General features: G+C 38.4%; 1 protein-coding gene and 1 long non-coding RNA gene across 2 annotated transcripts; one reads left to right on the top strand and one right to left on the bottom strand.

Moving 5' to 3' along the window:
• Positions 1–870: 870 nt before the first annotated feature.
• LOC125496360 (uncharacterized) lies at positions 871–6,544 on the bottom strand. Its single transcript, XR_008968980.1, has 3 exons — positions 6,429–6,544; positions 3,765–5,089; positions 871–1,158 (listed from the first exon to the last, which is right to left on the bottom strand). It is a non-coding gene; the product is annotated as an uncharacterized LOC125496360 (long non-coding RNA).
• On the top strand, positions 6,354–20,322 carry LOC104907510 (probable sodium/metabolite cotransporter BASS1, chloroplastic). The gene is made up of 7 exons (XM_010696450.4): positions 6,354–7,346; positions 10,370–10,463; positions 10,545–10,578; positions 10,667–10,721; positions 19,287–19,370; positions 19,452–19,739; positions 19,959–20,322. The coding sequence occupies exons 1-7, from the start codon at positions 6,780–6,782 to the stop codon at positions 20,127–20,129; spliced, it is 1,293 nt and encodes a 430-aa protein (XP_010694752.1). The 5' UTR covers positions 6,354–6,779; the 3' UTR covers positions 20,130–20,322.
• Positions 20,323–20,607: the final 285 nt, after the last annotated feature.

The following is a 20,607-nucleotide window of genomic DNA, read 5'->3' as shown; positions in this document are numbered from 1 at the left end:
AAAGAAACACAAGGGATTTTTACGAGGAAAAACTTATTGGGTCCAACAAGAAGAAACAACCTCAACCACTAGGGATTTTAAACTCAACATTTTCACTAATTAGGCCAAACAACTTTGTTACAACCTAATTCTACTCACGGGCCACACCTTGATTTCCTAAACTCTAGTTCTTGAACAATCGTTCCCTTAACAACTCTTCCTCTCAACTTCACTTGAAATTTTCTCACTTTAACTCGCTTCACTCAAAGCTTCTCTTTTACAGAACTTCACTGAAAGTCCCCTTACCCCGAAACCAAAATTACAATGATCAATAATAGCTTAGTGGAATAGAGTAAGAAGGTAAAGAAGAAATGACTTTTATGAGAGAATGAATGCACGCACTTTACTTAGTTAAACTCACTAAACACTTGGTTATACACATATTGGAATTTAATTAGACATTAGTATCTATAGCAGTGATAACTAAGAACGTGGAATAAAATCATGTGTTAGTGGTAAAAACATTTTCCCATGATGTTCCTTAACTAGAGGAACACGTTCTTATTTGACACCCATGATCTCCATGATCTCTGTTAAACGTGGGTTATGGATCATTTACTGCTTCCTTAAATTTAGTAACCACTTAGGCAGTAAATCAAAAATCTGATTTAATTAAAAAGTATTTTAATTTATAAAACATAAATAAAATCCTTTTACCAAAAATAATATCTTTCAAATATTTTCCATAAAACCAAAAAGGATATTTATTATCTCATATAAATAAAATCTTTTTCTTGACAATATTTTCCTTAAAATCAGATTTTTTTTACTTAAATAAAATGGGTTCCTAGAATCTAGGCATAAATAACTCAAACGACATTATTAGCGGTACAATGTCTAAGTTCCTTTTAATAGTTAGTTCCTTTAAACTTAATATGACAGTATCAGTTCGTATGTTCCTTACAAAAGAACAGATGCTCATTTTCATTCTAGATTGCCATAGCTCCTTGCCATTCTTACTCGTTCCTTTACATTGGAACTAGAAACATAAAGCTTGCTTTGGTCTTCTTGTTCCAGCGCTTCTCCAGTAGCAATTCCTTGATCATCTTTACTAATCTTCAAAATCCAAACTTGATTTCTTCTTTGACTTAGTATTCTCTTTGCTCCTTTCATTGATACCTTGTAAAATCCATTCATTTAGCAATTTGTTAGTTCAATACCTAGTTTTTATCTTTGTTCCTTTGTTATCATCAAAACTAGGGTTCAACAATCTCATTCCTTAAGTAGTTTCTAAAACTAGTTTTCTGTTTAGACCTTTAGTCAACAAATCCTCTAAATTTCTCTCTTACCTCACATAGTCAAGAAAGATTACACCTAATATGATTAAATTACGAACAACATATTGTGTTAGGCGTATATGCCTACTCTTACCATTATATGCCTTATTCTTGGCAACATGAATGGTCGCTTGTGAGTCACCATGAATTAAAACTGAGAGCATTTGCTTTATCCACAAAAGAACATCAGACATAAGATTTCTCAGCCACTCTGCTTCCTGACCAGACATCTCCAAAGCAATAAACTCAGACTTCATTGTAGACTTTGCAATGCATGTCTACTTGGAGGATTTCTAAGACACTGTTGCTCCGGCTAAAGTAAACACAAAACCACTAGTAGAGTGTATATCATCACTCTTAGAAATCCAGTTAGCATCACAATATCCCTCCAAAATAGGAGGATGGCCACTATAACACAAACCAAGACTCATAGACCCTTTAATATACTTAAATGAATCAAAGCACTTCAATAATCATGATCGTGGTTATGAGTGTACCTACTCAATCTGCCGATTGCATAAGCTATATCGGGACGAGAAAAATTCATCAAAAACATAAGACTCCCAATAATCTTAGCATACTCAACCTGTTTGACATTATCATAAGTATTCTTGTTCAAAGATATACTAGCATCATAGGGATTTCAAACGAGTTTCACATTGAAATAACCAAACTTTCTAATAACCTTTTTAATACAATGAGCTTGACTAAATCTGAAACTAGAAGTAGTGTTCTCAACTTCAACTCCCAAAATCACATCTACCTCACCCATATCTTTCATGTCAAAGGAAGATTTGAGTAAATACTTGGTTGAGTTAACTACCCACATACTAGTATAGAAAATGAGCATATCATTAACATAAAATTCAATAATAACATAATCTAAAGAATCAGTTCTTACATAAATGTATGAATCAATATCACAAGTTCTCAAACCAAGAGATAAAACAACACTGTCAAAGTTCCAATGCCACCACTTAGGAGCTTGTTTCAAGCCATACAATGATACAAAGACTTAAAAAGTCTACATACCTTATGTTCTTGACTAAGAATCCTAAAACCATCAAGTTTCTCCATATGAATTTCCTCACCAATATCACCATACAGAATACTCATTTGATGCACATAAAGACCATAAATAAAGGCAACAGGAAACAACACCCTAATAGAGGCAATCTTAGTAACCGAGAATAAGTATCAAAGTAATAAAAATCTTTCTTCTAAGTAAAACCCTTAGCAACGATTTTGGCCTTAAAGTTATCAATAGATCCACCAGACTTGAGTTTCATCCTGAAAACCCACTTACAACCTAGAAGTTTACATCCACGAGGTAAATCCACTACCTCCCAAGTATGGTTAGACATAATGGACTCAATCTCACTATTAATGGCTTTCTTCCATAACACGGCATCAACAAATCTCATGGCATCATCATAGGTCTTAGGATCATCCTCAACAATAAAAGCAGATACAAAAGACTCATCCGAATCATCACCATAATCTATAACAAAAGTAGTAATAAAATCATGTTCAAATTACTATAGGACTGTACTTCTCCTAAGTTCAAATGAGGCTTCAACAACATTTTTAGGAACATCAAGTGCATCATCAGGTGGAGAAGATGAAGAAGGTAAAGACTCCTAAGAAACATCAACAAGTCTAAAAGACTTCAAAGGAAATCTATCCTAAAAAAATTTAGCTTCTCTCGACACAAAAGTATGACAATAAAAACTAAATTTGGCATCCTTAGCCACAAACCTATAAGGTGCACTATTCGGGGCATAACCAAGAAAAATAATATCAACTATTTTATGTCCAATCTTATCTCTCTTGAATTTAGATACAAGAACCTTAACCAACCACCCCAACACTTTCACAAAATTCAGGTTAGGAGGATAACCTTTCCACAACTTATTTGAACCATATTCTTAACCTTCGAACAATCATCAATAAAATTCAGGTAAATATGGCCAGATTTGCTCACAACATCCTTATAGTTCGCAAGATAAGAATGGATCAAGTCTAACAATTGAGTTTGCCTCTTGGTTACTTCCTTAAAAGGTTCTTATGATACTTGGCCTCAACACACACTTGACATTTTTGCATTTCAAACATGGATAACTTTGGAATCAAATTCATATTATGCATGCGATTAATGGAATTTAAATTAACATGTCCAAGTCTAGAATGTCAAGTATCAACATATTCAACAATATAAGCAGAAGATGATGCATTCATTTCAACATCTAAAATAAATAAGACCACCATTACAAAATCCTTTCGCAAAAAACTAGCCAAACTTAGACAAGTATAATTTACCAAAATGAAAAGAAAGCTTAACACCATCATTATTACGTAAAGACCCAAAATAATGTTCATACGCACATTATGGACCTATAGCACATTTTCAAGAGCTAAAGTCTTTCCAAAGGTGAGTTTCACACTAACCTTTCCTTTGTCATGGACCCGAACTTTGCTGCTGGAGTTTCCCATGTACGCAATACTCACCATCACCATAATCTTTGAGCTCCTTGAAGAAATCCTTGTTGGCACTGATGTGACATGTAGCTCCAGTAGCAACAATTCACTCAACTTGATTTTCAACCAATTTGACTTTAGAGAGAACAACAACAACACATCCTCACAGGTTTCATGGAGATCAGCTTGAGGATTTCCTTGACCCGAATTGTTTATATGAGCCTTGTAGTTTTTGTTGTAACTTTTTTGGTTGCCTTTGTTACCTTTGTTTCCATTCTTCTCGCTTGCAATCCTAGCATGACAATTGGCAGAAAAAATTGTCCTTTCTTGTGACAGTATAAGCATTCTCCATCAAACCTTTTGCGCTTCTTGTTTGGCCACCACTCTTGTATATACCTGCAATTTTATATTTAACAATAACAACAAAGTTAGAAGCATTAGTCTTAACACGTTCTTGGTTTCTTTAGCATCCTCAATCTTGATATGAGCAATCAATTCTTGCAGCTTCATATCCTTTCTCTTGTGCATCAAATTCTTCTTGTACTCTCCCCAAGAAGAAGGTAACTTCTCGATGAGTGCATTAGCTTGAAAGTGATCACAAATTAACAAACATCAAATCAATGAATTTGGTCCATAATAGGCTTGTCATCTACAATCTCAAACATAAGCCACTTAGCAACAACATACTTATTGGTACCAAGCATCATTATAATCATACTTAGAATCAAGAGCGGTCCATATTTCTTTAGCACAATTCATTTATAGTATATATCAAACAAAGAGTTGTCTATGTAATGCAACATAACTCCTCTAACAATACAATTGTCCTTAGCTTTCTTAGTATTATAATAACCAGTGGCAGAATCATCAATAACAATTTCCTAACGTAACACATAATCAATATCAGACTCTTAAAAATAGAAGGATGTTTTTTCTTACCAACATTTGAAGTTCTTTTCATTCAAAGGTTCAAATTTGGACAAGTCAGTGATAATGTTTTCAGGCATAGTAATAAGAGTATTATTAGGTTAAGCAACATAAACATTCTCAGCAGCCATGTCAAACTAATATTACTATAACCGAACAATTAATCAACTTAGATTGTTGGAACTAATAAGAAACCGTAATAACTTATCTGATAATTGAGACGCCGTGATACTATCACATCTCTTAGTTGATAGGCCTCCAGAACAGGTGCGATTGGATAGCAGGCACCGACTCCGGGGTTCATGTCTCCTCCAGTAGATGGAGTGGGAACTGAACTCGAACAGAAGAAATTTTATGGAATAGATATTCTGGTGAGTAGAGGGGAAAAAGAATTATGTTGTATATACTAAAGAGAAGATGGACTATTGATAGGAGGAAAAATGGACAAACGTAACCGATGGATTAATGAGATGACATCCAACAACAATAAGAAATAATGCAGCAAATAATGGCAATTAACTAACATTACAAAATTGTAACAACCAAGATAATGTAAATGGAAATTGTTCACTGTCTCCTTCATAACATGTTTAACTCATTATATGACACTTCTTTATATAAATTAGGGTACAACTTCTTTCACCACCAATGTACGACAACAACAAAAGTAGTTAACCAACTTCAAATTTGGACCAACATAAGCCAAGTGTTTTCTAACAATTAGCACAATCAGAGGCATTTACCAATATCCATAAAGAATCTCTACTCTTGTTGATAACAAATATTGTAGTGATCAAATCATCAAATGGTTTCATTTTCATATATAAGACATACTTTACACAAGAGAAAAACTAAATTGCTAGTTATGGTCACTATAATTCCATTCATAATATCTATTATTCTTCAATCTAACTTGATTTTAAAGGTTATTTCTATTTAACACCATGACAAATCAAATGTTTCTCTCAAGAACATAATTTATGAAATAGTTAAAATTTTAAATCAGTTTTTCTAAATTAGTTTTGTTTCGGATTAGTTACCAGAATTTATACTATATCTCAATGTTACTTTATGGCATTGAGGGAGATATGGTAGCTAGGTATCACCCCGAATTTCAAACAATGTCCAGGGTTCGAATGCTTATCCCAACAATTTGTTGGGAATTTCATTTGTGGTGGCAGTGGGCCTTTAGGCTTATTGTCGTTTAGCCTTGTACCCAACCTCAACTAGTGTCCCTGCATGCTAGTAGCCTAAAAGGGTTGATCTTCGTACTAATTATCTTTTCTAATACAAAAAAAGGAGAAAAATTCACCCCAATTATTACCCATCTTCTTTTATAAGTCCCAACTACAAATTATTCCCTACATGTCTCAAGTTTACTATTTTGTAATTTTCATAGGTCCCGAGTTACTTATAACCGATTTGAAAGGTAAGATTTATAAATGTTTACCATCTTCGAACACTTTCAGCAAGTGATAAAGATCTATAAAATCGGGCCAACGTTTTAAAATCTTACATTTTAAACCGTTTATAAGTAATTCAAGACTTATAAAAATTACAAAATGGTAAACTTGACAACTATAGAAAATAATCCATAGTTGGGATTTATACAAGAAATGGATAATAGTTGGCCCCCTTTTGTAAATTTCTCCAAAAAAATTTGTTGATGGCACCTGATGAACATTGCCAAAAACTCCATTGGGATACCTTGTAAAAAGATCCGAAAAAGAAAGAATTAGCATTCCTCCAAGGTTGATTGTCGTCCTCTTAATTCGTACTATGCTTGTAGTCTTCTTCACGAGGAGCACTCTGCTAGTTACAACTTACATACATGTGCCTTCGTACTCGAACAGCCGCTGTGGTGATTACTTTGACGTTACCAAAAGTTCTCCCAAAACTCGTGCCTTAAATTATCTCACTTTCACAGTTTCTAAACTCTCATAATCTGCGTTTTAAACACTTCCAAATCCACTTTTCGCGCCTTTGCAACATCACCTCATCATCATTCATCTCTATACCCTATCTCTCCTACCCATTTTGATTAGTTTCAACTGAAAAATGTCGCAATTCTCACTCTCATCCCTCCATAAAACACCAAAACCTCACCTTTTTCCAAGCAACAGCAAGCACACACCATCAATCGTTAATCCCACTACCCAATTTCTATCTCTTCCCAACAAAAACTCACAGTTGCAAATCCCATCACCATTCAAATTAAAATGCCAACATAATAGTTTTTCGACTCAATTGATAAACCCCATTTCATTCCCCACAATCCAAAAACGTTTTCTTATTTCTAAACCAAGGAATGCTACCAAACGTTGCACTCAGCTTCTTTGCGGCAATTCGTCGAACAGCTTGAGTGCAAATAACAAATCGTCGTTTAGGGGGTTAATTGAAACTCTCAGTGAAGCAGTTTCTACTGCATTCCCAATATGGGTTGCTTTGGGATGTTTGATGGGACTTTTGAAGCCGGATTCTTTCAGTTGGGTCAAACCCCAGTTGTCAATTTGGGGATTGACCATCACTATGCTGGGTATGGGTATGACACTTACTTTGGATGATCTGAGTGGAGCTATGGCTATGCCTAAAGAAGTGATTGCTGGTTTTTTGCTTCAGTACTCGGTCTGTTTTTTCATCGAAATCTTTCTCATTTTCAATTTCCCCATCATTTTTATTCATGTTGAGCTTTGACTATACACTATTCTTTCTGTCTTTTTGTTTGCAATTATGACTTTTGTTGTTGTTTTGATGTATATGTTCAACCTTCAAGTAGTTGATATCGATTGTGACAGCATATCATACAGTTTATGTTTAAATTAGAATTGACAAAAGTAATTAGACCGGAACCCCCCCCCCCTTCCGGGGAGATGGATAGTTTTCAACCCAATACCTGTGAACAATCTGCCAAAAGCAAAGGCGATGAGATGGTTTTAAGGAAGTAGTCTCCCTAAAGTCAGGAAAAAAATCTGACCCGAAATCGACTGGAAATTAGATCTGGACCAAATCCAAACACACTGTATGCAAAACCAATCTGGCTGACTTGTTGGAAAGCTCAATGATCACTTGGGATTTGGGGAATCCTTTGATGGTTTCTTGTGAAAACTGAAACTATCAAGTGCTTTAAGTAGCTCTTGGGTAGGTTTTATAATCTAGTTCACGGGCAGTGAGAAAATGATCGAACTGCTCGAGTGGGTTGCTTTGGTTTTCCCGTTCACAGTTGCATCTGGATGAGAGAGAAGTATTGCAAAGTTCAGTGGTCATGGATATCAAACTAAGCCTGATTCTTGATCATGATGCAAGAAACTAGCTTAATGATTGTGAGAAGGTTTCACTTTAATATCCTGTTCTGGTCTGTAGTAAATAGGAGATGACTATGAGTCTATGATGCTACTCTAGTCTCTATGACTTTATATAGCTGGATTATTGTTTGTATTTTGATTTATGGTTGTAATTAGAAATGTCATCATGGTTTTTCTGCCTATTAGGCTTATTAGGGAGAAAAAGAAGAAAAATCTTCATGTAACTTAGCAAACCATCTTGGAGATAAGTCACGAGACTTGTGGAATATGACAGAGTTAAGGGGTTTCCAAATTCTTCAATAGATATGGTGTTGGAATGGGCCTTGTGATGTGGGCTTATCTTATATCAAGGATGGGGAGTAGGGATCGCAATGAGACAAGACAACTCATGTGCTACTTGAGATCGACTCAGTCAAAACCGAACTTGAGTGAGCTCAAGAACTCAAGCTCGACTTGAGACATTGTCAAGTTGAGTTGAGTTATTTGGTACTTGACTTGAGAACTTCTGAGAAACTCGAAAACACAATTATTAATTATTACCCAAAGTAAAATGCCTAAATCTGACATAATATCTACCCTAAGGGCACTTATCAGATAAGAAGACTTGCGAGTTACTCGAGATCGGCTCCATTAAAACTCGACTCAATCAATACTCGACTCGTTTGAACTCGACTCAACTCGAGAATTTAATTTTTTTTTGACGGGAAAAGAAAAAAAATTTTATTCATTCTCAGGTAAACAGTCTGATATTGCATCCACACTAGCTTCATGAGGCACCTCCATCCAGATCTTCATCTCATCAATTTTTTTGCTTATATGGGATAGTTTATGTGCAACATTATTTCTACTTCTCCTAACAAACGAAAATGAGATAGAAATACATTGACTTGCTAAAGAAGCATGTTAGCTACTATATTACTAAAGCTTATCTTCTCTTCGAAGCCCTTGGAACATGCACCCAAGTGCATGTAGAGGATGGTGCACCATCTCCTAAACGACGTAGTTTTAATATTTTAAGAGTCCATATTTTTGAGAAAAAATGTTGTTATCTGTTTACTTAAATCTTGCAACTTGTTTAACCTTTTCGAATATGATTGTAAGCGAGATTCTTTTTTTTTAAATTTGAATTTTAAAAGGTATGTTCTTGTACTTTAGACTAGATGTTCATCTATATGCTTTTTTCATTATGACCTATGTTCTTTTGTAATTGGAGATTTTCATGTTCTTTCGCAAATAATTACATGCACCCAAGTGTATGTAGAGCATGGTGCACCCTCTTTTAAGCTACGTCGTTTTATCATTTTTACAGTCTATAATTATCAAAAAAGTTGTTATTTGTTTCCTTAAATTTTGCAACTAAAGATTCGTTTTTTTAATTAAAATTGGTATATGTTCTTATACCTTAAGCGTAGATGTTCATTTACTATATGTTCTTTACATTATAACCTATGTTTTTTTATAAATATAGATTTACATGTTTTTTAATATTAAGTCTTGTGTTCTTTTTTAAAGTAGAAAAGTTGCTGAAAAAAGTTCGTGTTCTTTTATATAAATGGTATGTTCTATTTGGGTGCATAATCCACGCTTTAATGTTCTTTAATTTTAAATTATGTGTTCTTTTACAAGAATGATATGTTCTTTAGAGTGCACAATGAGCACTGTGCACCCTAGTGCATAGCCGCTTTTTGTTCTTCAAGTGGTGGTACAACTTACTGTTGTCAGTTTCCACTATCACATTCCTTAGACATGCTTCAATCATTAATGTTTGACGAGCTGTCATAGCCTCTGCAACATCAACCCTGAAGCTCCCTGCAACCTTCGAGCACATTGCAACCATTACATCACTGCCCCTAGACTCACTCAAATCCAGAAGTTAGCGAAGTGATTCGTGCGAACCTAAACACGAACTCAACTCGCATAATTGCCACCTCTAATGGGGAAGATTCTTGGATTAAGAATAATCTTGTGCTAAATATCTATTTGGACATGATGTAATAATTTTTTTTACAAAAATATTGAGAATATCATGTCATCCACCCCTTTTTAAAAGCACAAAAAAGTTAATTCACTTGTAAAATGTCATTTATCTAGATTGGATCCTTTCGGTAAATCTTCTTCCTTCTTCAATTACAGGATTGGTAAGCTCCACTAACATAATAAATTTCAGTTTTGCAATAGTAGGAACACACATTTAGATTATATGACTTAATGTTCCAGCTTCAGCACATATATGTCTGGAGAAAGCCTTCTACATCACTTCTTTACCAGCCTTCCCGTTTGTGTTTGGCATTGTCATTTGCTTCATAATCTCGGAGTTGAGGCCTGTTTGCTTCTTTCCTGCTGCAGGTGATGCCATTGTCTGGTTTCTTTATCAGCCGGCTATTAGGGTTGCCATCCCATTATGCAGCTGGCCTAATATTAGTTGGCTGTTGCCCTGGTGGTAAGTGATTTCATAAGGTCTAAGTGTTCTTGTTTGTTAATATTTCTCTTCCTTTTTTACACATTTGCATCAAAACTGCAGGGACAGCGAGTAACATTGTCACCTATCTTGCCCGGTAGGTTAATTTCTGAGGCCTTTTTTTAGTTGTAGTCGCAGTTCTAAGGAGCAGAGTTGGTAGGTTTCTAACATGTTTGTTTATGCAGTGCAAATGTTGCTCTTTCAGTGCTGATGACAGCGGCAAGTACATTTTCAGCCGTGGTTTGTAACTTTTTTGCCGTCTTATTGTACTTATATTTTAATCTTCTACAGTGGCTTATGGTGATGGTATACGTAGTTAATTGCTAAATTCTTTTTGCATGATTGACTTGAATCTTCCCTTCTTTTCTTGTTAGATATACCTTAAAGTAAACTACTAATGCCTGCCAAATTTACATGAAAGGTTTGAATCCCCTGTAAAATTATCTTCCTCCAGTTCACAATAAAGTGCTTATTTGGTTCCACGCTTCCAGAATCTTCATTCTATGATTGCAACAAACTATAGAAGCCTATTCTTTTTGGAATCGCGGAGAGTTACACAGAAGAGGATATTCATTTAACTTAGATTGTGGTGAACAGGTGAAGTCCCTTAATCTACGGTCTTGTATCATATCATCATTGCACTGCCTCTAATGAGCCTCCGCGGACGGTTGGGGTAAGGAAGATAGATATATTAAGGTTTTAACCTCAACACTATCTAGAAAGCTGGTTTCCGTTCATTGACTGGCTCAACCCTTGGGCACAAATGAGCTAATAAGAAAGAGTCCAGCTACTGATCCCGAAATAAAAGAAACGAATAGCAAGAAAAGTAGACTACAGCTACATGTAGTCTAACACACCTGAGCTGCTGTCATATGAGAGGTGCAACAAATAGGGCAAATCAGAAAGATTAAAGCTGCTAGACATTTAGAAAGGGAATATTTTGTAATTCTGTTATTATGTCAGGTAGTTACATGGGTCAGTAGAATACACAATAAAGCGGGAAGACATCTGCATGTGAGGTCATCTTATTATTGGAAGGAATACTTGGCTTAGGAGAGACTAGAGAGTACGGACTAGGGAGCCTCTCGAAGGCTCACCATTTTTATTTTCTTAGTTATCTTCTTAGAGCACTCTCACTCATGAATTTATTGGTCATCAAAATTAGTCATTAACCACGATTAAAAAATATTTGCACTACACTCATGACAAACTCAAAAAAAAAAAAACATCTCATGCATTGTTGTTAAAATCCCGATCTAGATCTTACGATCCTACGATTCTACGATCCTGGAGGACCGCACCGATCCCGATCCTATGCAGGATCTTCCGATCCTACCCAACCACAAAAAATACATGGTAGGATCTTAACACGATTCTACGATCCGATCCTATCGTAAAAAAATCATAAAGTAATTTTACATATTATATTTGTCCTATTAGATTTTGATCGCATGTTATTTCAATCTTATAGGATTGAAAAACTATCACCATTTGCTAATTAAATAAGTCATTATTAATGTGTAAACTTTTAATATGAGGTTCTCACGATATTCTAGCATAATTATCTTTATTTTATTGAATTGTAGGATCTTACGATCCGATCCCACCGATTCGATTCTACCAACCCTTACGATCCAAAGTAGGATCCCGATCTTGATAACATTGATCTCATGTATTGTTTGTCATCAACAAGTAAGCGGTGACTTATTCTAGAAATAAGTCATCCCGTGAGCCCCACCAGTTGGGAGTACAAAGTCATTCTAGCAGGTAATGAGAAAGGGACACATGGTCATTTGCACATACTTGCTTTTTTTTGTAACTCATTTCAGAAAAATGGCAGTAAAAGAAAGAAGTTAAACATCCACTTTGATATATTTTTAAAAACTTCTAAAAATATATTTTCTGACTCTATCAATCTATAAACAAAAACTGAAATGCTATTTATTTATTTAAAAAAACGAAAAAATTTATTGACTTTTTATTTTGATGTTGTGACTCACCACAAGCCACCTTAACAAAAGAAACAAAGGGGAAAAGGGGAATGGTGAGCTGGAGAATATTCACAGCAATGCTAAGCTGGTGAATGGTCCAGATAGTGTTGAAAATATCTAACCACTTTCTATAAGGGGTAAACTTGTCCTTAGTAGTGTTTCTGAAGTACATTTATGTAATAAAGGACGACCTCGCTAAGGGGAGGATTATGACGTATTGAGAGAATAGAACCCTTGGGAGAGCACTCATCCTCTCGAATGATGAGCATTCTATGAGATTGATATTAATTAGTGGAATACAAGTCTATCTTCCTCCTTTAGCCTAATATTTTGTGTTTTATTCTTGGGTTTAATTTGAGTTCACAGCAAACTTGGTATCGGAGCCGTACAATTCCCCATAGAAAAAAAAGAGAGCGAGAAAAGGACTCCATTGACAACCATGGTAGGACCTTCGAACAACACCAAGAGACTTGACAATCTCGAGCAACAGTTTGTCAGTTTGTCGCCTTTCAGGCAGAGCTTCCGGGAGAAATCGCGCGTGCGATGAGTAGGGTGGCTGAACCACTTCAGCAAGCCCTCACCCAACTCATGTCAGTGCTGGAAAAGACTAACACTGACATGAATGAGAACCGAATTCGCCTAGAAGGGCTTATGGACTAGACCTAGGAGGCGGCGATTGCCAAGATTTGAGCACATCTGGCGAAGGTCGAGCAGAATTCAAGGGGAATTCGGAGCGTAGTCCTTGTTGCATGGGAACTCTTCGCATCACACTAATGACCGGGGAAGTGGCCACCACTAGTCATTCCTGGGCGGCGGTGGTCCGCGAGATGAAGAGGAGTTCGAAGAGGCGGCTGGGCGTGGATGAGATTTTACTTTTGAGAATGGAGGAAATGAAAGGCTGAGATGGCGTTTCAAAAAACTTGACCTCCCTACCTTTGACGGCCAAAATCCCGATGGTTGGATCCTCCAGGCCGAGCGGTTCTTTAAGTTCTACCGCCTCAGCAAGGAGGACAAGATGGAGGCATCGGTGGTGGCGCTCGACGGCGACGCACTCTTTTGGTTTCACTGGGAGAATTGGCGACACCCCATTCGACGGTGGGAGGAGTTAAAGGGAATGCTTCTCAAGCAGTTTCATACATTCATTTCAGTGGTTAGACCACCAGCAGTGAGAAGAAGTAGCGGAGTACCGTCGGAAGTTTATTGAACTTCTGGCCCCATTGGAAGGAGTCCATGAGGAGATTGCAAAGAGCAGTTCATCAATGGGCTAAAAGGAAAAATTAGGGCAGAAGTAAGAGTGTTATGCCCAATGAACTTGGACGAGGCCATGGACCTGGCCCTCAAGGTAGAACATCGGCTACAACAAAAGTGAGGCCGTAATTGGGAGACCAGGTTTGGTTCTGAGCCCACGTACACCCACTCAACCCAGCCCACACATAATAACCCATCCCTAACCCAGACCACCCACTCAAACCCACACCCACCTAGCACCACAAAATTCACCAAGCCCACGAAATTAACCCAGCCCACAAACACTTTTCAAGCAACCCAGAGCTCCATTCAATCCACAGCCTCGTTCATCGGCAGGCCCACAGGGGAAGTAAGAAGGCTCAATGAGCAAGAACTAAAAACCAAGAGAGAGAAAGGTTTATGTTTCAAATGTGATGAAAAATGTGCCCCCGGCCGTAGATGCAAAAGGAGGGAACTAAGCGTTCTCTTAACCCAGTTAGAGTATTTTGATGATGACCCACCCTTTACCCAAGACCCCTTACCCTTACCCTTACCCTTACCCTTACCCTTACCCTTAACACTGAAATTTTTCTTAACTCGGTTATGGAAATTAGTAACCCAAAAACATTGAAGTTGTGAGGGACTATCAGGGACGCTCCAGTGGTGGTCATGGTGGACCCCGAAGCAACACATAACGTCATCTCTGTTAATCTGGTGCTTAACACTGAAATTTCTCTTAACTCGGTTATGGAAATCAGTAACCCAAAAACATTGAAGCTGCGAGGGACTATCAAGGACGCTCCGGTGGTGGTCATTGTGGATCCCAAAGCAACACATAACTTCATCTCCGTTAATTTGGTGCGGAGGCTCGAAATAGTAGTCACACATTTGGGTTATCCCTTGGTACTGGAGAGGTCGTTCAAGGTGAAGGGGAATGTAAGCAAGTGCTATTGAAGTTGCAAGGGATCGAAATTATTGAGGACTTCCTCCTCTTCCCTTAGGCAACTCGGATCTGATTATGTAGTGGCTTGAAAAGCTCGGTACGATGACAAAGAATTGGAAGACCCAAACCCTCAAGTTCCAGGCCGGGGGCGAGTCGGTCACCCTTGTTGGGACCTTGAAAGGACCGGAATATCAACTTGCGGAAATTTGTGCTTGTCTTCTTCGACGACATTTTAATTTATAGGAAGACCCTAGAATTGCACCTACAGCACTTGACTATTGTTTTGGAGGTGCTGTTCACGCATCACTTGTTTCCTAACCGCAAGAAATGCGAGTTTTGGAAGCCTGAAGTAGCATACTTAGGGCATATCATTGGTAGTAAGGGTGTGGCAGTAGACCAATCCAAAGTAAAGGCAATGTTGGAATGGTCGGTCCCAAATAGCTTGAGGGAATTGCATGGATTCCTTGGTCTCACTGGTTATTACCGGAATTTCGTAAAAGGGTATGCTCACATTGCACAACCACTCACTATGCAGCTCAAGAAAGATAATTTTGGGTGGTCCGTGCACTGAAGCTTTTACGGCCCTGAAAAAGGCCTTGGCTGCTGCCCTGGTTCTTGCCATGCCTGATTTTTCACAGCCATTTATTGCTGAGTCCGATGCCTCTGGTTATGGGCTAGGTGCTGACTGTTGTGCTGTTGCAAGGGGGGCATCCCATTGCGTATTATAGCAAGTTGTTGGGGCCGAGAGCTCGCAGCCGTTCGATCTATGAAAAGGAGTTGATGGCGGTAGTGTTGGCGGTACAAAAGTGGAAGCACTATTTGTTGGGTCGACATTTTGTGATACACTCCGATCAACAGAGCCTACGTCACTTAATGGCCCAAAGGGAAGTGGGTACAGACTACCAAAGGTGGATGAGTAAGTTGATGGCTTATGACCTTCAGACCAAGTATAAGCCAGGTCATCTAACAAGGTAGCCGATGCTCTTTCTCGACGATTCTCTGGTTCCTTAGAATGTGGGGCACTCATTTCCACCCGCTGTCCTCAATGGGCAGATATGCAGCAGCAAATTGATGGTGACAAGTCTGACAACTTCGTACAACAGCTTAGAAGGGGTATTGAAGAGGGGCAGCAAGTTCCTAAAGGGTTTATAGTGGCTCAAGGGTACTACGCTTCAAAGGGAGGATTGTTCTTCCCAACAAATCAGCACTAGTGCAGCAAATTCTCAGTGAACACCATGATTCTACCATGGGTGGGCATCTTCGGGATTTCAAAACGTACCAACATATAGCCAATGAGTGGTATTGGCAAGGCATGCGCAAGGCGATTGCCAACTATGTTTAGTCATGTCAAGTGTGTCAAGCACAGAAAAAAAACCTCCCTCAAACCAGCGGGTTTAGCCCCTGCCAATTTCCAACCAAGTATGGGAAGATTTGTTGATGGACTTTGTGGAGGAGCTACCATAGGTCTGTCAGGGTCGATACCGTACTGGTGGTAGTCGATCGGCTCACCAAATATAGCCATTTCTTGCCTCTGACGCACCCTTTTACCACTGCAAGTCTGGCAGCACTGTTTGTTCGAGAAATTGTAAAACTCCATGGGTTTTCCATCCTTATATCGTATCAGACAGAGATCAAAGCTCCAAGGTACGCATCTCCATCAAAGCACCGCTTATCACCCTCAATCCGACGGAGCCCGAAAGTGATAAACAAGTGGATGGAAGGATATCTATGTTGTTTCATTAATGGGCAGCCTAAAACTTGGGCTTCATGGTTGCCATGGGCGGAATATTGCTACAACACCTCTACCCACACTTCCACTCTTTGCTTTCCATTCAAAGCATTGTATGGAAGGGATCCACCTCCTCTTATGAGGTTTGAAAAAGACAGCACAGCCGTATCATCCTTGGAAGATCAATTGTTGGAGAGGGACACGAATGAGAAGGGATGTGCACTTCCAAGTGGGGGATTTGGTCTACTTAAAACTCAGGCCCTATAGACAGAAATCCTTGGCAAAGAGGCCATTTGAAAAGCTACTCGCTCGTTTTTATGAGCCATTCAAGGTGGTGGAGAAGATTGACTCTGCTGGCTACAAGCTGGAGCTTCCCCCTACTGCTAAGATACACCCCGTTTTCCATCTCTCTCAACTGAAGAAGGCTCTGGGAAATCACCCAGCATATGCTCATATACCTGCTGACCTTTCGTCAGGATTAGCCCTGGATTCCACCCCTGCTGCTGTCCTGGGGGTTCGTTATGTACCTATGGGGACAGGATCACAAACGAAAGTGCTGATCCAGTGCGAATACTTGCCTGATACTGAAGCCACATGGGAAGAATATTCAGCATTCCACAAGAGATTTCCACCGTTTCACCTTGAGGACAAGGTGAAAGTTTGGGCGGGGGATAATGCTGTGACTCACCCCAAGCCGGCTGATAACTTACAAGAGAAGAAACAAAGGGAAAAAGGGGAATGGTGAGCTGGAGAATATCCACAGCAATGCTGAGCTGGTGAATGGTCCAGATAGTGCTGAAAATATCTGACCAAGGGGTAAACTTGTCCTTAGTAGTGTTTCTGTAGTACAGTGATATAATAAAAGGAGGACCTCACTGAGGGGAGGATTACGTAGAAAAGTATTGAGAGAATAGAACCCTTGGGAGAGCACTCATCCTCTCGAATGATGAGCATTGATATTAATCAGTGGAATACAAGTCTATCTTCCTCCTTTAGCCTAATATTTTGTGTTTTATTCTTGTGTTTAATCTGAGTTCAGAGCATTTGCACATTATATACAACTTTTATTCATGTCATGAGTAGGAAGCATTTGTAGTATTTGGTCATAAAACATGAGTGAGAGTGCTCTAAATACATAAATCCTTCCTTTTTTTCTGTTTCCTATGTCTCTCTTTTTCTTTTATTTTCTTCTATTGCTTACTATTATACATTGGGTTTGAGGGGAGGGGTAATATGGGGAGTACAAGATAAGTAGGTTAGCTTGGGAAGTAAGTAAATAAATTAGCTCTATAAGCATAGGGGATTAGTGATGGAAGAGGTATGAAGAAAATTATGGAGAGTTCACTTTAGTGGTTAACTTGGGAGTGTGTCAAGTTACTCGAATACTTGGCAATCTATCTTTATTTTCTGTAATTTCCATTTCTATCAACCAAAATCATCATCATCTTCTTTTATTTTACAGTCTAAATATCGAGTTTATTACACTTACCTGATTATTTCTGAGTTATTGTTGTGCTTACCTGAGTTGCTTGAAGGCGTCTGAGTTCATCACAAGGATATAATATGTACTATTACCTCCAGATTATATTGGTTTTTCCCGCTTTCTTTTCGGGAGTTAGCAAGGAAGATGAATATCTTGTGGGCCATTGAAATCACATTTGTAGTTTTTGTGAGAGAACTAGAAGATTAGAAGCTAAGTTTTGCACATACGGGATCAAATTTGGGTACGGGAGACGGAAAATGGCAAGATTTCGACAGCTTTTAAGACATAGGTACGCGTATCCGTACAAGAAACATATCATAATGGGTACAAGTATGGATACATGACCTAGAAGAAGTACTCGTGCTAGAGAGACTAGAAGTTGGGGAAGAACACAAAATTACATTTGAAAGTGGAAGAACAAAATAAGGTACAGAGTGTTAGTGACTCTGGCATCCATTTTAAAGTTCCCTGAATGACAATACTATGGAGGATCCCACCTGGTTTATATGTGGCTAAACTTAACAATCGTGAGGAACCAAGTATTGTCTAGAGAATAATTGGTATCTAAGAAATGAGTAAATTGACTAGTGACTAGCAAATTGAAGTGAGAGGATCTAGCTTTTTTTCGTTTTGTTTCTTTTTTTTACAAGTCAATCTAGTTTAAGAATTATATTATACTGACTAGTAAGTGATTTATTTTTCCCCAAAAATTAGACGATGCTAGATTTTGGAAATACTTGTATCAGTAGTGCTGAAGCATTAATTGATAAATACCAAGCCTTTGCTTGAGAAATTATAATGTTCCCGTGAGGGTCATCTCCTATTACTTTGTTGATTTAGTATTGGTGTTTGCGTTCTCTTTCTTTCACTCTTCACATAAGATTCATCCATGTTCCTGCATAGGTGGCTTTGTATCAATTTTTTAATGAAATGCATACAGCGTTACCCAAAAACAATTTAGCGGGTGTTGTTGGTAATGATAATAAGTGATAGGTAAATTTGTGAAGGTGGTCTCATTCCATTATAATAATGCTTTAGTATATACTTTTGTGCTTGGATATGTATTGTTGCTGGAAAACACTTTGATCTCTGTTTCTGGTTAGTGATACATTCAAGTTATTTTTGTTGAACAAATGTCATCAACACAATTATTTCTCCCCCCCCCCCCCTTTCTTTTGGTAGGTTATTAAATCCTTATCCTTATTCATAGGCCGTTTACTTTCATAAAGTCCGCATTTCCTCAGTTTGGTTGGAGAATTTTTTAAGCCTGGCTCGAACTGATGCCTATGATAACTTATTACTAGTATGATATGTTAAGGATGTGGTTTGAAGCTAGCCACTACCCCTTTGCCCAGTAGCCTTAAGGCCAAATCTTTTGGAGTCTAAGAAGTTTTCTACCATGTTGAGTTTTCTCTAAAGCATCGTATCACAGGTCATGACTCCATTCCTCACTGCTAGACTTGCTGGGCAATATGTTCCAGTTGATGCAACTGGACTTCTGATGTCAACTCTTCAGGTTTGTGCTTATTCTCAGCTCAATGCTTGCTATGTTAGTGTTCTGGCCTTTTCAGAAACTCTTGCTCTGTTGGAATTGCAGGTTGTGTTGCTTCCAGTGTTAGCTGGGGCGTTCTTTAACCAGTATTTCCAGGGCCTGGTTAGATTAGTTTCACCATTGTTGCCACCCATTGCTGTGGCTACTGTCGCGGTTCTATGTGGCAATGCAATTGCGCAGAGTTCTTCTGCAATCTTGATGTCTGGTCAGCAAGTCGTGCTGGCTTGTTGTCTCCTTCATGCATCCGGGTTTTTCTTTGGATATATGCTTGCAAGGTTGCTTGGAATTGATATGTCATCTGCTAGGACCATATCAATAGAGGTTGGCATGCAGGTAAGAATTTGTATTTTGGAGAGGCTCACTTGCAGCAAAATTAGTTCTAGCAGTTCCTGAATCAATGTATATAATGACATTACCTTAATGCCTGCAAGGAAACTCATGTTTTAGGCAAAATAAAAGGGTATTGGACTTGCGTGATCTTATCCTTGCAATGATAGAGTCTAACTCCTCATGGCACGGAACAGTATAACTGATTATATTCTTTTGTTTCAGAACTCGGTTCTTGGGCTAGTGCTCGCAAACCAGCATTTCGGGAACCCATTGACTGCAGTTCCTTGCGCAGTCTCTAGTGTTTGTCACTCAATTATCGGAAGTGCTTTGGCGGGAATTTGGAGATACTCAACACCTAAGGAGAGAAGCCAGAGTGAGTTGCCTCTTAATTAGCGCTGCTCCTGTTCATTTTGCCGCCACTTGTAATTACCTTCTTTTCTTTGTATTCTCTTCACTCTCCAAGTCTCCAACTTGTAATTTCTTAAGTTGGAAATTTTGTAATAAAGTATCTCATTTGCTAAACGACGCCCTAAATTTTCCCATTAACGCCCTAAATACGTATAATATACGTATTTTTTCATTTTCAGATTTTCTTCCTTCTAATACCTTCATTCTTCTCCCCTCTTCTCCCACATCAGACATCACCATTGGGCACCGGTTGAACACCACCACCGCCGCCGCACCACCGCCGCCCCACCGCCGCCGCTGCACCAGTACCGCCGCCGCACCACACCGCCGTAATCCCACCCTCCTCTTCTCTGTTTCTTCATTGACAGATCTGATTTTTTTTAAAAAAAAAAAAACAGGGGAGCGTCCACCATGGACGCCCCACCACTAGTGGAGGCGTCCATGGCAGGCGCCCCACCACATG

This window comes from Beta vulgaris, chromosome 4, assembly GCF_026745355.1.
Source record: "Beta vulgaris subsp. vulgaris cultivar EL10 chromosome 4, EL10.2, whole genome shotgun sequence".
NCBI lineage: Eukaryota > Viridiplantae > Streptophyta > Magnoliopsida > Caryophyllales > Amaranthaceae > Beta > Beta vulgaris.
This window is presented reverse-complemented; position numbering and strand designations above follow the sequence as displayed.

What these genes read in the sequence shown, in the direction of transcription:
- LOC104907510 (XM_010696450.4), top strand. Translation starts at nt 6,780, where the DNA reads ATGTCGCAATTCTCACTCTCATCCCTCCATAAAACACCAAAACCTCAC. An exon ending in GTTTTTTGCTTCAGTACTCG is followed by an intron (nt 7,347 to 10,369) that starts GTCTGTTTTTTC and finishes TTCCTGCTGCAG; the next exon opens with GTGATGCCATTGTCTGGTTT. An exon ending in AGTTGGCTGTTGCCCTGGTG is followed by an intron (nt 10,464 to 10,544) that starts GTAAGTGATTTC and finishes TCAAAACTGCAG; the next exon opens with GGACAGCGAGTAACATTGTC.